Source organism: Lissotriton vulgaris, chromosome 4_1, assembly GCF_964263255.1.
Source record: "Lissotriton vulgaris chromosome 4_1, aLisVul1.2, whole genome shotgun sequence".
NCBI classification, from domain to species: domain Eukaryota; kingdom Metazoa; phylum Chordata; class Amphibia; order Caudata; family Salamandridae; genus Lissotriton; species Lissotriton vulgaris.
This window is the reverse complement of record NC_141691.1, coordinates 1,550,521,124-1,550,539,607: the sequence shown is the minus strand read 5'-3', so window position 1 is coordinate 1,550,539,607 and position 18,484 is coordinate 1,550,521,124. Positions and strand designations below refer to the sequence as shown.

The 18,484-nt window shown below is 46.8% G+C and overlaps 1 protein-coding gene across 2 annotated transcripts in view; it reads right to left on the bottom strand.

Annotated features, from left to right (window-relative positions):
• CHD7 (chromodomain helicase DNA binding protein 7) overlaps window positions 1-18,484 on the bottom strand; it is a 794,978-nt gene that overhangs the window by 344,939 nt on the left and 431,555 nt on the right. For both annotated transcript variants that reach the window (XM_086965786.1, XM_086965787.1), the window contains exon 4: window positions 10,527-10,662. In XM_086965786.1, the coding sequence (XP_086821912.1) occupies window positions 10,527-10,662 (136 nt within the window). The remainder of the gene's footprint in view (window positions 1-10,526; window positions 10,663-18,484) is intronic.

Below are 18,484 nucleotides of genomic sequence, written 5' to 3'. Positions count from 1 at the left end.
GTGCGGGTTTTTACTGCGCCGTCCACTTTCTGCATTTTGTCCTTCGCCTTCTGAGACGTTGCAAGCGTTTCCTCGATTCCTGGGTCCTCGCGCCGGTCGCCATCCCTCCAGCCAGTCCCTCGCCTCCTCATGGGACTCCAGAAACCACGCTTTCCCCTCTGACTCTACACGTAGCCTCGCTGGGAAAATCATAGAGTATTTGATTTCTCTGTTGGGAGCTCCCTCTTCACCTCTGTGAAGCTCCTCCGTTGCTGGGCCACCGCCGCTGTGTAATCTGGGTAAAATGTGACCTCCGAGTTCTCAATTTTGATCGGCGGGGCTATCCGAGCTGCTTGCAATATAGCCTCCCGATCTCTAAAGTTGAAAATGTGCGCCAAAATCGGACGCAGTGGGTTACCTGGGCGCGGATTTCCTCCTGGGACACGATGTGCTTGCTCCACCGAAAAATATTTAGAAAGACCCTTGGGCTGAAGCTGATTCTGGATTAAGTCTTCCACGAAGAGGTCAAGGGTCGGACCCCCGGCCGTCTCCGGCACGCCAACCAGGCGTACATTGATCTACCTTCCTGCTCGTCCAGCTTAGCCTTCAGCATGGTGTTGTCCTGCTCCAGTGTGCGTACTCTGATCTGCAAGTCCGCCGTGTCCGCCGAGAGCCCTGTCGCTGTTTTCTCCACTTCTCCCAAGCGGTCCGATACTTTTGCGAGGTCGGCTCGCATAAAAGAAATGTCAGTGGAGATTGTGCCCATGGAGGATTGCATAGTCTGTAAAGTCGCCATTACATCTTTGAGGGTGATTTCACCGGTTGTGCCCGGGCTGCGGGGCGATTGGGTAGACGGCTGCGGCGCGTTTGCTTTCGCTGAGTCCACGTTGTCTTTACTGTAGGCATATTTCTCCAGCCGAGAAGCCTGCTGCGCCCGCGACCCCCTGCCGCTCATGGTCGCCTGCTGCGTCGCTCCCGAATGTGGTCTAACTGGGGCGGAGTAGCAACAGTATGTCACTTGGTCTTTCCGTCGTCTTCACCACTTTGGCGCCGCCCTGGAACCAGAGCCCTGCGCTCCCTTATCTGGCCTTCGCCTTTCACTTCTCCTCTCTGTTGGGCCCCTGGTCGTCAATGCGTGTTCCTGGTCTGTGTCCCACAACGTCAGGCTGCACGTCTGAACTGTGAGTTCGGGAGTACACAGAGTCCTGTGCTGGGGTTCCTTTTGGGCTTTTTTTCTGGTGCCGAGCTCTTAGAATTGCTGCCGGGTGTACCGCTCTGCCTGAGCGGCCAGTGTGACGCTGAGCAGTGTGTGGGCCTCCTGCTTACCTCCTCAACTGCTCCTGTGTCCCGGGGGGCACCTCCAGCCACCCACTCCGTTCCGGCCTGAACTCCGGGCCTATTCTTGTCTGTTTCCGCGGCAGGAGCGCTCCCCCCACAGGGCCCAATGCCTTCTTAGGTCCGGTGGGTGGCGCTGGCCCCGCCGGAGTTTTGGCGCCCTTTCTGCCGCACCAGCCCCCGGGCCTCTACACCAATATAGTCCGGTGGTCCTGGTAGGCCGAGATCTTCATGGCGGTATAACTCAGTTGGGGCGGGGAGTTCCGCGGCGCCGGTAGTCTTTTTTAGTGGCGGGGAAGCTCCGGTTTCAAGGTCGCTGCAGTGGTGTTATTTTCGGGCAGGATAGATATGCGGATTTTGTGGGGAAGTTTCACGGGTCCCGGAGCTCTCTGAGGCTGCGGCCATCATGGTTGGACGCTAGCCACGCCCCCAAAAATATGTTTTTCGATAACATGTTTACACTAGAATATCATGGTGCTATATGAAATATTATTAAGGTTTTTACACAACTGAGGGATGCGTTTTTTGTCCGCTTTAAAAAAAAATTCTGAAAAAAAAAGAAAAGCTATTAGAATACATCAACTTTATATAAAGGTAATGGCATTTGTAAATATATATTCGCACCCAAAGTCTAGGGTTTAAGTTGGCATTTCACACATAGATGGAAGGATGCACTTACATTTGAAAACCTATTCTGCCCCCTTTAGAATAAATGCAGGATGCTGTTAACTTCCCAAATGAAAAAGTTAATTTCCTTCGATAATGCTCCTCCTGGTTAATACTCTAACTGCAGGTTCCTTACCTACAGAATTTTTCCCCATCTGCCAAGCTGGATTTGGGAACTTGTAGGTGGTGCCGTGTGAGACTTGTTTCAACCCTACCCAGCTGTGGAAGTGACAACGGTAGGTACATATAAGGGCCACCTATGTTTGCAGATGTCCATTTATTCAGGGAATCTTCTGAGCCCCAGATGTAGAGCACATCGGGTAGCTGAACAAACCAGTGTGCACATTCCTAGATATGATCTTTTTAGCTGAAAATACCATAACAGAATGGTGAGGTGTACCGGCAGTGAGGAGTCTGCAGTTAGAAAGAGTATACATCAGAAAGATCATTACTGAAGCTAAGTAACTTGTTCTTCTTATGGATACTTCTAACCACAGATTTATCACCGAAAAATAGAATAGACACCAAGGTGAAGGGGCAGTGGACTTGCTCAAACTAAAGTCCTGCAGGACCAAGCACGGAAAAAATGGCCATCTCCATGGACGGTGTCGAGGCAGTAGTGCTTCAGCTTCATGAACGCGTCCATTTATGCCCATGTAACTGCCTGACAAACATCTGGGATAGGCACAGGTAGCTGCCTTGGCCCTACTAGAGTGGGCCCTTAAACCTTCTGGAGGCTGCTTCTTAGCCAGTAGAAGTCTTTTGCAGATCTTAATGCAGGGAGCTATCCAGCAAGATATTGTCTTTTGGTGCACCTCTTTGCTATTCTTCGCCCCAGAGATGACTGTACACCCATTGTTCTCAGATATAATCGATGAAAAGCCTGCGTGTCCTTTTGGGGTCCAAACGATGTAGCCTCTTAGGAAGGATAAGTCCGAGCAAAGGTCATAACGGAGATGACTTGCCCAACATTAAAAGGAGTTACCATCTTTGGTATGAATACAACTGGAGAGCTTAGCACCGGTTTATCTGGAAATAAATGGTCAGATATCATTACAACGAGGAAGACAGTTTTAAAGTTGAGCAACTGCACTTAACTGTGCACTGGTTTAAAAGAGGTAGACATTAGCTACATCGAAATCATATTTAAGTCACGCTATGGCCTCACAAAGAGTTTAGGTTGAAACCTGTGTTGTAAACCTTTCAGATAAAGCATTACAACCAGCAATTTAAAGAAGGATGGCTGGTCCGGAAAACTTAACGTCTAAACGGCCAACAAGTAATCATTAACTGTGCTGAGAGCAGTCCTTACCAGGCTGTAAGCAAAGCAAACACATCCAGCAGGTTTGCCTGCATCTGGTCTGTAAAGCCACAAACATCTTCCTGCGCCACACATACAGACTTCACAGAAGCATGCTTGGCTTCCAAGATGACATGAACTACCTCATGAGGAAAATCAAAGGGGATCAACTGCTGAAGTTCAATCTCCACGCCACGTTGTGCAGGCTTGAGTGCAGGTACCTGCCCTGCTCTTGCAACAGGAGAACCTCTTGAAGTGGCAGCCTATTGAAAAGATAGATGCTCAAGCCCAGAAGCTCTAGGTACCACACTCTCCTGGCCCAATCCAGAGCCATAAGACTTGGGCCAAATCATTCCTGACCTCCTTCAAAACTCGGAGCGATAGAGATGGGAAGGCATAGGGCAGATCTGTGATCCGCTCTATTCTGAATGCGTCTTAGAGAGAGAGAGCCTTCTTGGGAACTCCAAATGTGTGTACATTGCCCGTTCTAGGCAATGACAAAGATCAAAGCCAGGGCACACATCACTCAGACCGTCTCTGCCACCTCTGATTGTAATTGCCATTAGTGATCTGCCACTGTCGGCTGAGTTAGTTCTCCCTGGAGGTTAAATAACCCACCAGGTTGTGTACCACCATAGAGATCCCCTGATTGTGGAGACACTCTTGGAACAGATTCCAGGACTGTATCCCACCCAGCATGATGCAGTACCACATGATGGTGGTGTTGTCCAAGAGAATCACCCACAACTCAAGGAAATTATTGTTGAGGTGGTTCTCCACTAGAAACCAGATTTTTCCAAATTTCCACCTCTCACAGATGACCTGCCCAACCCAGTAGTAATGCATCAGTCAAATATGGGCGAGGCAGAAAATGGAGTCTGCAGCCATTCAAATTGCAGTTGAACAGCACCACTCCAAGTGTTTTGCAGTCTCTTCGACACCTGGATGGAATCCAACTGGTTTCCTTGGTGTTCGGCCCATTGAGGTTTCAGGCCTAATAGTAACGCTTGCATATGCCACTTGGCATGTTTGGAAATCCGGATGGGAGAGGCTAAGTGGACAAAGAACCCCAGAGCCCTCTTCACTGAAACCCAGGACAGAAGCTGAAACAAGATCATATAATGAATGGCCTGGACTCAGTGGTCCAGAGGAAAGACTGGAAAGCTCACTGTATCCACGATGGCTATGATGAAAGGGAGCCTCTGCAAAGGAGTCTGATGTAACTTCGGCTAGTTGGATGAGAACCGTGGTCCACGAGTAACTGTGGCAAACCCACCTTCAATAGTCAGTTGTCAACATAGTAAAAGACTGATAACCCTGAGCTCAAATGATGGGCAGCAACCACAGCCCTCACCTTTATAAACACCAGAGGGCCACTTGTGAGGCTAAAAGGCTAACTCTAAATGCTTGTGGCACACCATGAACCGCAGGTAACGTCTCTGGGACTGCAGGATGGGGGTGCGTAAATAAGCGTCTTGTAGATTCACCGTCACCATTCAGTTTTAAGGATCCAAGGCAGAGAGCTTGTTGTTCTAGGGGAAGCATTCTGAATTTATTCTTGCACACAAAGGCACTGAGAGGGCAAATATTTACAATAAGTCAGAGGCCTTTATCCTCCTTCGGCATAAGGAAGAAGCAGGAATAATACCCAATCCCTACTTCTGAGGCCTGTGCCCTCTCTATACCTTATTTGGCCATAGGAGGCTGTACTTTCTGCCACAAACCAGACACCAAGAAGTGGTAGGAAGTAGGTGGTGAGGATTGAAAAGGAACAGCAGGTCGTAGCATTGTTGGACAATCTGCAATACCCATTTGTTGGATGTGATTTGCTGCCACCCTTGCAAGAGACTATTGATCCTACCTTCTACTGGCTAGATATGTGCTGATAAGGGCACATTGAAGGGGCTTGGAGAATGTGGCCGGAAGGTCAAACTATTGGGATGAACTATGTCCTGGTCTGATCGTCCCTCAGCCTAGACCTGGTAAGGGGTGGGAAGCTTGTAGTGCAGACAGAGGGGCTGGACATTGCCAATACACTAAGCCACATCCCCCAAAAGGATAGAACTGTTGGAGGGCTGGGGTGCCGGATTGTAGCTGAAAGTCCCATGGAGCATGCTGTGGCCCATAGCTCCTTAAAATGTCCCAGGGCCGAATCCGCCTTCTCACCAAACAGCAAAAAAAAACAGTTGATGGACACAATGCAGAACACCCCTTACCAGGTCTAGGCTGAGGGACGACAGGATTTAGGCCCAGATCTTTGTACTGGGGTGAATGCAAGACATTGTTCTGCATTCTGTCCATCAACTGTGTTTTTTGCAATTCTCACCAAACAGGTCGGAGATGTCGAAGGGCATGTCCATAAAAGACGCCTGGATGTCTCCTGAGAAGCCAGTGGACTTCAAAGTATGGCACTGGAACACCATGCTGATTCCAATAGACCTACCTATATTGTCTGTAATGTCTAAGACCAAGTGGATGACAAATTGGGTGCATCCTTTCCATGCTGAAGAGTTTGGGCAAAAGAAGCCCATAAATCTTCAGAGACCGCAGGCAGAATCTCAGCCATCATGTTTGGCAGTGCTTGAGTGTAGCAACCTACACCATGCTTTAGATGGCTGATACTTTCCAAATGTGTCCACTCATTTTGACTCAGTCAGGGGGCATGGTTAAATGGTGTTAGGGTTGACTTGACAAGTGGACCCCTGGACTGCCAGACTTTTAGGTGCTGAGTGAAGAATTCTAGAGCATGTCTAAGGAGGGGGCACCCTGTCAGTTGACTGAGGGACCACAGCATGGTTAACCCCAAGAGAAGTGCTTGGCTAGGCTGTAGGACCTATGTCAGAACATATGATTTTACCTCTATAGTGGAGATGTGAAAGTCAAGGAACTCAGAATCCTTCCTCATTACTGTGGCAAATGTAGTGCTTTTCTCATTTTTTGGCCCTGGGGAACAGGGTGGGGAGTAGGACCAGCCCAGTATTGTGCAAGCTGTCTACATCTCTGGCATCAGGTAGCTCCATTTACCAGTTATCAATCATAGGATGGGACAAACATTTCCCCATTACCACCACTGTCATCTGTGTACCCGAGCTAAAAAAGTGGAATAATGTATGTGCATGACAAGGAAATTGTATTGCAGTCAAATGAGTTTTGCAGGAGGATTAAGCACACCAAGATCTGGACGTCACCGTGGTCAAGACAACGACAGAACCAAGTCGAACACCACAATTGATTTCAGGTCTTCCTCCGGTATCAGGGGAGTCGGTGCTCAAGGAGCCGGAACAGATTTCAGCAAGAGTCCCAATGCCGACTGGGAACATGAAACTAGGCTCAAGAGGTCCCGACTGTGAACCCGCCAGCAGTAACCCAAGTGGAAGTCTCTGTGGATTATTAGGTCAAAAGGAATGCCAGTGGGAGCCAAAAGCATGTCACAGACATGCAGAATGGCTTCACTTCACAAAATACCCATGCCTGCAGCGAAGTCGCCAATGGACTGGGGAACTCTGGGTGCATTAGAACCAGAGATGGAATCTGCTCCTCTGTGTAATCGGAGCGAGTCCAGGAGGCATGGTGATGCCTTCAGACCCTCTCTGGAGATCAAGAGTCTCGGGAAGGGGCAGAGCCCCATTTGGACTTCTTGTGTTTCTTTTTTTACTTTCATGAATACTTCAATTATGAGGAAGATCTGCGTCAGGAAGAACTACATGAGCAGTTACTCGCCTTCAACTTGAAGTAGGACCAATAGAGGGGCTTTGGGTGTTTCACTAATTAAAGATTTGCCTCCCGCTCGCACGTGGCTCAGAGTTCATCTGGATGCTATTATTGCAGGCCTTGGAGTGGTCTGAAGAACCCAAATAACAGAGGCACATCTTGTGGCGATCTGTCAGACATCTGTTTACAACAGTCCTTAAAAGGTTTGAATTTTTCTCTTTTAGACGGTGAAAGACCTTGCACACTAGAATTTTTTTAAAGAAAATTCTCTTCAAAGAGAGAAGAAAGGTACGGAGCTCCAGGTCCACATCTTAATGTATGGAAAGGAAAAAATTGACATCAGCACATATGGATGGCGCTTATGCGAGGCTCCATCATCACTAAAGGAGCACAATCTACCGGCACACGGGAGCACTGCTTTTGATTTTATCAGATCCAGGGGAATATTTTAAAAAGGAGGAATTTAATGTTAAAAGTATCCATCAGAAATAATGGTTTTGAGTTGCTTTTGAGGTTATGCTTCACTTAAGTGTGGCTATTAGGCAGGGTAGGTATTTGCTCAAGAAATAGCAACTAGATTCAGTTATGTAAGCAAAATATATCTGAATGAATACAATGAGTTTGTTTTTTGTGAAACCTTGGTTGACTGTCTGCGGGTGTGTAGTGTACTGTAAATGTGTACAATATTTCTGGGTTCCTTTCACTTAAAATTTCGAAGTCACGACTAGATCTTTCCCTCAATAAACATGGAGTATCTTTTCCAGCGGTAGAAAGAACATTTTATAAACCTTTCGAAAATCTAAGGTGTCACAACCCACATCCATTAATACCATAAGCATACTTACCATTATTATAAAATGTTTTGACGGTTCTAAAGATGATCATATGTTCAGTATAGTATATAACTAAATTTGAAAAAATACAACTGGACGCTGCAACCGTATTATTTAAACTGACAGCTACAACAGCTGAAGGAATATCTTGTTTGTACTGAGCAAGAAATACATACATTTGATAAACTGAACCACAGACATTCTGATGGCTACTAGTTTCTCTTAACTAATTACTAGACTAATTTCTTCCCTAGAGACCAAGGAGAAGAAATGAGATTTTGGGCTTATCTGAAGGTTAAAATAACTTTTTTACAACGAGCAGGCTCATTTTTAGGATATCTAAATTCCTGCCCAAGGAAGCGGACAATAACAGTAATACAAATACAATCGCTAAAATGTTAGCATATGGTGTAAACTGGCTAACTGCTGTGATTATTACAAAGCTAGACGTTCAATCTTATTTTGTTTAAATGCGACTGAATACGGGGTTCACATGCCCAATAATTACAGTGCAATTCAAGTACCCTTTAACTACAAAAGCTTCCGGTCAACACTCCGAGATTAATAAGATCTGTCCTTTTAGGAGTCCCATTTGTATACGATAAGTTATGATATGTAAATACGAGCACTAAATCCAGAAAGGCAGAGACACCCCGGAACAGTTAAATACACAAGCAAATTGAAAAGCACACATACATAATATAAAACGCCCTCTCCAGAAATACCCCAAATGCACACATCATACAGAAAGAAAAAAAATGACATCACTTGCCAATTTAACTCCTGCCAATCCTCAGATACCTATAGATGCACAATTTCAACTTGACATGGGCCCTTTTCGGGTCACGACACAAGGACCGTTTCTTAGACCACTTCAAGAAAGACGTTCAGGTCCTTGCGCCAAAGCATGCCGCTACATACACGTTTAGTATCAATGTGCTCATGAGTAAAAAGTGAATATATCTGTTCCTTCTGGTTTCGTCATCTCCTGATATTATGTTGATGGGAAACCAAATAAAAGGTTTGGCAAAGGTCGTACCGAACATAAATGGCAAATTTTCTATATGCGGTTACAACAGTCCAAATTAGAAGACCAGAAGGCAGCTTATCCTTGGATTCATTGACCATGCAAATATGAAAAATAACTGGCTGGCGTAGCTTCAGTTCAGCTATTGATAGTTTTCCTAGACTAAGAACTGAATAGCTCCTAAGATTTAAGGGGTAGAATTTCTATGCAAATATTATCCCTCAGAGAGATGACAGAGTGTATAAAACAGAATACAAATTAAGTTTACTAAATTTCAAGCAACTCAAGGAAGCACTTTCAACAATATCTCTAGTCAAGCATATTGAGGAGGAAAAATACTGACATTTATATTGTATATGATGGGCGTAAAGTTATGTTTTGTTTGGTTATGGCACCCCTGCTATTCACTCCGACCAAAGGAGAATTGCTTCATGTAAATTGATACATGAATGTTTCTACAATACCTAGGATATTCGCCCTTTAAGCATTAGGTCCTGTTAAGAGCCAAGCCAAATGCTAAACACTCAATTGTCATCTACCCAAGCGTACCTCATAGCTGCGTCGAACGTTCGAATAATGAGCGCTGGCCCGTCGGCCAACGGTCGTGCGCAGCACTGGCAAGGTAGTGCTTGCGACGACCGTTGGCCGACGACAGCGCTTAAGGGGTTAAAAGGGGTGCAATAGTGTATTTTTTTTTCTGGCCTCTAGCGCGAGAAGAGTAGACAGGTCAACATTTGAAAATTCACCAAGGCACAAGAGCAGGGGTAATAAATGAGTGCACAGTTGGCACACCATAATCAATACTAAAATAAGTTGAGAATCACGTATCTCATTTACTATCAGTCGAAATTACTAGCCTTTTAACATTCCAGATTTAGGATATGTAAACCAGAGTGCAACTGGGATTTATTTTTGACCCTATTAAACCAAAGTTATGCAAAAGTATTAAAGAATGAAAGCATTGAAATGGATATGTCGAAATTACACCACTTTAAAGTTCTGGTTTTGAGGAATAAAAATATATATCTAGTTTAGGTACATTATAAAACGAAGGAAAACATGTTCGACCTAAATCGAAGCAAAAAATCACACCCCTATGTAATGAATAGAGGAGTACTTTTGTCATAGTACCGATAGATGCAGCCAGGTACCACCTTTCGTTTAAAAGGCTTCAACAAAACCGCATTTTGCATCGGCGTGAATTAGTGCGCACCTATTCCAAAAAAAGACTTCTACAATGAACTTTGTTTCACTTCTAATATAGAATTAGTTCAGAATAGGGAATACAAGTAATAAAGGAAATGCACCAAGATGTGTATGTCAATGCGTCATCTCCTGAGTGCACTATTTCTGCAGTAGTATTGATAAATGCAAACTGAAGTAATACAAATGTTTCTAAAATATTCTTTGGTAAATCAAGTTACGGCACAAAAGCAGCAACAACATTAGTTAATATTATTTTCATGTATTTTCCCGCAGGTCACCATACCACATAAGCACAATATAACACCCATTCAAAATATCAAATTGTACGATATTACTGGTTATTTAAACTAAGAGGAGATCAACTGAATAATTTCTGTAACCAAGATGAAAGCGACATTAAGTTTTTAAAAGCAACATTACGCTGCAAAAAAAAACAGAATTTAGATGTAAAAAATTTTTTTTTGTTAACCTGAACTACTGCGTCGTCTTCTTCCTCAGGAGAATGGGGTGGTGGTGTTTTTTCCAATTCGGCACTTTCAACTCCTTCCGGTTTTTCCTTATTAATCGTTTTCTTTGAAGCACTTGTTTCAGAATCAGGTTTGTTGCTAAAACACAAGATAATTTGTTTATCATTCTGAAGGTAACGGCTGCGAAATAAAATTTGAAAAACAAATGTGCCCAGCAATAAGCAATTGTGTTTGTGCCATGCAATATAGCGGCGCGGCTGCTTCGCAATGTGGTAAAACTAATTCACAAAAGAGCTATGACTCGACCAGGGCTAACGTGGTCTCTTTTTTAAGTGCATTAGCACTGGATGCATCATAGTACTTTTTTTCATTATTTTTAGCCTCACTGCTATAAAGCACGGCTATAAAGCATTGTAAACGTTGGCACTGCCCATGCTGTACAGCATGAACCAAGGGTAATTTAGTCTCAAAAGCTAGTCCTATTGGCTTTGCCAATGCTTGTTAGATCTCAGCACACCACCTCTGATTCTGAGCAAATCATTTAATATCACCATACAAGACAAAGAAGAAAATAAATTACATTTGGCAAATAATCCTATCACATAAATAAAGCTAATGCACCCATGCCAAGGTCTCTGTGAAAAAACATTTGGAAGCAGGTAAAATTTGTAGTCGCAATAAACCAATTTTAAAGGAGAAATATGCTTCTTTGAAGCATGTGTGGCATAGTAGAACATAGCTGCAAGAAGTTCAACAGTGGTAACCGGGAAGAAGAAATAATAAAAGTATTAGCTGTATCACAGCATAATCGGCAGAAGGATAATAATCAAGCAGGAGCTATCAGTACTTGGTCCATGCTCCAGCTGAAAGAAGAGCAAGCACAGGCAATGCCAAGAGGTCTGGCATATGTAAGAGCTTTTGGCTCTGCTAATATGTTTTAGCCATGTTGCACACCAGCGTGGCTGCTGTTCAGCATAGCTAAAAGTTAGTGGGGTAAAGGAGGGTGGTGTAGAGTGTCAGAGTGTCGTAAAGCGGAGTTTGAGTGACGTCTGCTGGAATGGAGTGGTGTAGCGTTACCTGGAGTACAGTGAAATGGATTCTCGTGGAGTGTCATGGAGGGAGTAGTGTTGTCGAGTGGAAGGGAGTAGAGTGAGGTAGAGTAGAGTTGAGTGGCATAGTGTCGGAGTAGAGTGCCATGGACGGGCACAGGGTGTTGTAGAGCACAGTGGGTGGTATACAGGCTGTTGTGTGGAGTATAATGTAGAGTGGAACGGAGTGGGTGGAGTAGTTGTGGTAGAACAGAGTGGAGTAAAATTGCATGAAATGGCATAGAGGGAGTTGCTTAAAGTGTTGTAGAGTGGAGTTTTGTTGTAGAATGTCAGCGTGGTGTGGATTTTCTTGGAGTAGAGCATGAGAGTGGAGTGTTGAAAAGTGGCCTAGAGTGAAGCAGCTTAAAATATAGTGATGCAGAGTAGATTGGCATAGAGTGCATTGGTTTATAGTTAAGGTGGTGTTGAGTGCATTAACAAGTGCAGCAACAGAGTGTGGGGCTGAGTGCAGTGGCATAGAGTGAGGTGGTGTAGAGTGCAATAACGTAGAGTAAGTTGTTTCAGAGTACAGTGAGGTGGTGCAAAGGGGAGCATTTCGTGGTGGAGTGGTGCAGGGTAGAGGGCAGCGGGGTAAGTGTGTATTGTTTCAGAGAACAGTGAGGTGGCATAGAGTAATGGAATGCAGGGTAAAGCGCAGTGGCGTGGAGTGCAGTGGTGCAGAATAGATTGGAGGCGCGTGGAGTGTTGCGGCTTAGAGTGCCGTAGAGTCGAGTAGTGCAGGGTACAGTGCTGCAGAGTGCAGTGGCGAAGAGTGTTAGAGTGCAGTGGTGTAGAGTGGCGTAGATTGTAGTAACAGAGCGCAATGGTGTAGAGTGTAGTGACAGAGCGCAATGGTGTAGAGTGTAGTGACAGAGCGCAATGGTGTAGAGTGTAGTGACAGCGCAATGGTGTAGAGTGGTGAAGAATGCAGTGGCGCAGAGTTATAGACGGGCGCAGAGTTATAGAAGGGCGCAGAGTTACAGAAGGGCGCAGAGTTATAGAAGGATGCAGAGTTACAGAAGGACGCAGAGTTACAGAAGGACGCAGAGTTACAGAAGGACGCAGAGTTACAGAAGGGCGCAGAGTTCTAGAAGGGCGCAGAGTTATAGAAGGGCGCAGAGTTATAGAAGGGTGCAGAGTTATAGAAGGGTGCAGAGTTATAGAACGGTGCAGAGTTATAGAACGGTGCAGAGTAATAGAAGGGGTTTAGAGTAGAAGGGGTTTAGAGTAGAAGGGGTTTAGAGGGCGGTAGTTTAGAAGACAAGGGCGTAGAGTGGTGCAGAGTAAAATGCAGTGGCGTAGAGTGGAGTAGTGTGGCACAGACTAGTTTGTTTCGGAGTAGTGAAGTATTATTGAGTGGAGTTGTGCAGGGCAGAGCGCAGTCGCATAGAGTAGTGGCGTAAGGCACAGTGCCATAGAGTGGTGCAAGGTGCGGTGGCGTAGAGTAGATTGTTTCAGCGTAGAGCGAAGTGTTGTGGAGTGGTGCAGGAAAGAGTGAAGTGGTGCAGGAATAGAATGCAGTGACAGAGCAGTGGCATAGAGTGGAGTGGCATTGAGCAGAGTGGATTTGCGTAGATTGGAGTGGTGCAGAGTACAGTGGAGTGGCCGATACAGGACAGGTGTATGGTGCAGTGGCGTAGAGTGCAGTGGTACATAGTTGCATAGCAGAGTGCACTGGCATAGAGTGGAGTGGTAGAGAGCATAGAGTGAAGTGTCAGAGTGTCGCACCAGATTTCAGCTGTGCTAAAGACGGCCCTGATGATAGTCCATTGTTTCAATGGAACATGTTCACTTGCTTCATTGAGAACACACATATCCACCAAATAGTATAAAAACGATGTTTTGACATAGGCATGATGTTTAAGGCAGTATTGTAAATAATGTAGTTGCTTGTTGTTTTACCGAAAGCAGTAATGTGTGTTTTAGGTTTTTATGGCACAGTGCTACTGCAAATGATGCACTTACTAAGGTTATTGCTCATTAAGTATAGTTGTGTAGGCTACACCTTTTGGCTTGCCAATGCTTGTTATTAACAAAAGGGTTTGGTACTCTGCCTGTAAACAGAAAGGTCATAAGACATTCACTGGAAGGTCACATTAAGCAAAAATCAACCGTGCTTTGATGGAAAAACCTAAGCATAAATATTTGTTGCCACAGAAAGTGGTGCACCTCCTCCCTGCAGGTCTTGTTTAAGGATTATGTTACAGCCTCCTAAACAGGAGCACAGGAGGGGTAGAGTGGGCTCCATAGGGTGAGTAATTTGCATTTCTCCAGCCTTCCTTTAAACACTCACGTTGAAGTCACTGAAAGAAAAGTAAATACCAATCTCCTTCAGAAGAAGGAGCCTGACATTCTACCTTTGCGTTAAAATGGGCAGCAAATGTGACAAGATAAGAACAAGATTTAAAGGCGTGTTTGTATAAAGTGTGATCTCAGAAGGATACAATAACAAGGCTTGGGCAAGGGCAGGGACGAACCCAAGCTAGACAGTCTAAAACAAATGGAGCCGGCAAATGGAAAGCAAGGCAATGTGAGTTACAAACCACAAAGACAATGGCAAGCAATGGGCAGAATGCATTCCCAGGGAAGCTTTCTGAATATCCTCAAGATGTCTTCAGCAAATCAGACAGCTGTGCTGTCTGGTATGCTTCTACCTAAAAAGTGAAAGCAGCAAGCAGTGACCAATTAGAAAGCAGCGTACAAGAGTGACAATGAAGCGAACAATAGCCTTTTGGTTTATACAATCTCTCTGGCGAGTGTATGAAGAGCATGCACTGTCGTAGGGGAGACCCAGAAATGTGCTATCAAAGAGCAAATTCTGATCATATTCAGTTGATTGCCTGCATAGAAGTGCTATTATTTCCAACAATCAATAACACCACCGTGGTGCAATGCGCTAGTGTTGCCTATGAGGAAGTGGTACTCAACAGCCTACAGAAATATCATTTCCATTGATTATTTTCCGTAATTAGTAAAACGCAAGTCCAGTGAATTACCATTTCATTCAATGATCGGCTTATTGTCATTTTGAGGTACTCGCAAGCAGATTAGTCTCAAACCATGACAATGCATTTAGATAACAAAAGCATTAATACATTGCTCTGCTCATCACTTTCTTAGCTTAATCAGAAATCTTGCCCTGAAGGGTATCCAAAACCTCAACACCATTAGCAATCATAGCACATTGTTAGCGCTGCAGACAACAGGGTCTAAACCTCACTTTTACAGATAAATGCAAATCTTATCTTGGGAAACGTCTTTAATAAGGCATCACCAACTAACCCATCAATATTTTTAATCGCACTAAAAATAGTATAATTTTAAATTCACTATTTACAATAATCTTTATTGTGTTTAGGAAAATAATATTCTCATATTAACTGCGCCACAGTACACCAGTAATAGAAACGAGCAAATGGTAAAAATAACAGTTTTTTTCCTTCACAGTACAAGTGCTAAGGCGACTGGATTTTCCAATACTTGTTTGTTTAGCATTATCAAGAAAAGATTTAAAAAAAATACTGGAGGAAATGCAAATCTTACATACAGGTATTTTCAATCTTTACAAATGGCATGGTTTATTTTTCATATTTCATGCAGAAAACTGAACAAAAATGAAAAAGCCTACATTGCATTTTCTCCCGTTTAAAATGGCACTTAATATTTACAGGCACATAAAAGAAAACAACAGCAACCTGAGAAAGTGTCAGATAAATTATTTTTGTTGTTATTTACTTTCCATACCACTTGGAACTGGAACAAAATGCAAACTTACAGCAAGCAGCTCAGGGCTCAGTCTATGGGACATTTTTATAGTCACTTTTCTGCCAAAACCACATTACGGACGAGTGCAGCAGCTTAGTCCTCCCTACGACGCAATAAAGGCTATCTATACGTGTGTGATATGGTCTGGGCTTTGACGCAACATGCTTAAGGCAGGAGATACACATGCAAAAAGTATACTTTGTTGCTATGCTTTAAAAGGATGAGCTGGGAAGTGCATGTAGCCAAATTGAGCGTACATGGGACGGGAATGCAAAAATGAAACAAACAAGCATTTACAATGCAATAGGTCTTGCATTATTTAAGTTTGAGCTATTGGCATTGCTAAATATTGCAACACCAATTGCAACAAAAGTCTATAAATTGTAGGCCAAAATATTTGTATTTATTTTTGTAGCAATGGTGGCATGCTGCGCTTTAAATGAATATGTTTAAAAGTAAAGTGCGCCATACTGCCATTGTTACAATAGTTAATTGTGGATGCGTTAACAATTGATGTGAGCATTGATGGCTGGTGGTGTGTGTGTATCTGTAGAAATTGTGTGCTGGTGGTGTGTGTGCCTGGTGGAAGCGTGCACGGACGGCTGATGGTGTGTGTGTCTGGTGAAAGCGTGCACTGACGGCTGGTGGTGTGTGTGCCTGGTGAAAGCGTGCACTGACGGCTGGTGGTGTGTGTGTGCCTGGTGAAAGCGTGCACTGACGGCTGGTGGTGTGTGTGTGCCTGGTGAAAGCGTGCACTGACGGCTGGTGGTGTGTGTGTGCCTGGTGAAAGTGTGCACAGACGGCTGGTGGTGTGTGTGTGCCTGGTGAAAGCGTGCACTGACGGCTGGTGGTGTGTGTGTGCCTGGTGAAAGCGTGCACAGACGGCTGGTGGTGTGTGTGTGTGTGCCTGGTGAAAGCGTGCACAGACGGCTGGTGGTGTGTGTGTGCCTGGTGAAAGCGTGCACAGACGGCTGGTGGTGTGTGTGTGCCTGGTGAAAGCGTGCACTGACGGCTGGTGGTGTGTGTGTGCCTGGTGAAAGCGTGCACAGACGGCTGGTGGTGTGTGTGCGTGCGTGCCTGGTGAAAGCGTGCACAGACGGCTGGTGGTGTGTGTGCGTGCGTGCCTGGTGAAAGCGTGCACAGACGGCTGGAGGTGTGTGTGTGTGCGTGCCTGGTGAAAGCGTGCACAGACGGCTGGTGGTGTGTGTGTGTGTGTGCGTGCCTGGTGAAAGCGTGCACAGACGGCTGGTGGTGTGTGTGTGTGTGTGTGTGTCTGGTGAAAGCGTGCACAGACGGCGTGTGTGTGTGTGTCTGGTGAAAGCGTGCACAGACGGCGTGTGTGTGTGTGTCTGGTGAAAGCGTGCACAGACGGCGTGTGTGTGTGTGTGTGTGTGTGTGTGTGTGTGTGTGTGTGTGTGTGTGTGTGTGTGTATGCATGTGTGTGTGTGTGTGTGTGTATGCATGTGTGTGTGTGTTTGTCTGGTGAAAGCGTACACAGACGGCTGGTGGTGTTTTTGCCCGGTGAAAGCGTGCTTGATTAATGATGGTGTCTGTGCTTGGAGAAAGTGTGCACTGACTGGTTGTGTGTGGGGCTGGGGCTGTGTGTGTGTGGGGCTGGGGCTGTGTGTGTGTGGGGCTGGGGCTGTGTGTGTGTGGGGCTGGGGCTGTGTGTGTGTGGGGCTGGGGCTGTGTGTGTGTGTGGGGCTGTGTGTGTGTGTGTGTGTGGGGCTGCATGTGTGTGTGTGTGGGGCTGCATGTGTGTGTGTGTGGGGCTGCGTGTGTGTGGGGCTGCGTGTGTGTGGGGCTCCGTGTGTGTGTGTGGGGCTGCGTGTGTGTGTGGGGCTGCGTGTGTGTGTGTGGGGCTGCGTGTGTGTGTGGGGCTGCGTGTGTGTGTGGGGCTGCGTGTGTGTGTGGGGCTGCGTGTGTGTGTGTGGGGTTGCGTGTGTGTTTGGGGCTGCGTGTGTGTGTGGGGCTGCGTGTGTGTGTGTGTGGGGCTGCGTGTGTGTGTGTGGGGCTGCGTGTGTGTGTGTGGGGCTGCATGTGTGTGTGTGTGGGGCTGCATGTGTGTGTGTGGGGCTGCGCGTGTGTGTGTGTGGGGCTGCGCGTGTGTGTGTGGGGCTGCGTGTGTGTGTGGGGCTGCGCGTGTGTGTGTGCGTGGGTGGGGCTGTGTGTGTGGGGCTGTGTGTGTGGGGCTGTGTGGGTGGGGCTGCGTGTGTGGGGCTGCGTGTGTGGGGCTGCGTGTGTGGGGCTGCGTGTGTGGGGCTGCGTGTGTGGGGCTGCGTGTGTGGGGCTGCGTGTGTGGGGCTGCGTGTGTGTGTGGGGCTGCGTGTGTGTGTGGGGCTGCGTGTGTGTGTGGGGCTGCGTGTGTGTGTGGGGCTGCGTGTGTGTGTGGGGCTGCGTGTGTGTGGGGCTGCGTGTGTGTGTGTGTGGGGCTGCATGTGTGTGTGTGTGGGGCTGCGTGTGTGTGGGGCTGCGTGTGTGTGGGGCTCCGTGTGTGTGTGTGGGGCTGCGTGTGTGTGTGGGGCTGCGTGTGTGTGTGTGGGGCTGCGTGTGTGTGTGGGGCTGCGTGTGTGTGTGGGGCTGCGTGTGTGTGTGGGGCTGCGTGTGTGTGTGTGGGGTTGCGTGTGTGTTTGGGGCTGCGTGTGTGTGTGGGGCTGCGTGTGTGTGTGTGGGGCTGCGTGTGTGTGTGTGGGGCTGCGTGTGTGTGTGTGTGGGGCTGCATGTGTGTGTGTGGGGCTGCGCGTGTGTGTGTGTGGGGCTGCGCGTGTGTGTGTGGGGCTGCGCGTGTGTGTGTGTGTGGGGCTGCGCGTGTGTGTGTGCGTGGGTGGGGCTGTGTGTGTGGGGCTGTGTGTGTGGGGCTGTGTGGGTGGGGCTGTGTGTGTGGGGCTGCGTGTGTGGGGCTGCGTGTGTGGGGCTGCGTGTGTGGGGCTGCGTGTGTGGGGCTGCGTGTGTGGGGCTGCGTGTGTGGGGCTGCGTGTGTGGGGCTGCGTGTGTGGGGCTGCGTGTGTGTGTGGGGCTGCGTGTGTGTGTGGGGCTGCGTGTGTGTGTGGGGCTGCGTGTGTGTGGGGCTGCGTGTGTGTGTGTGGGGCTGCGTGTGTGTGTGTGGG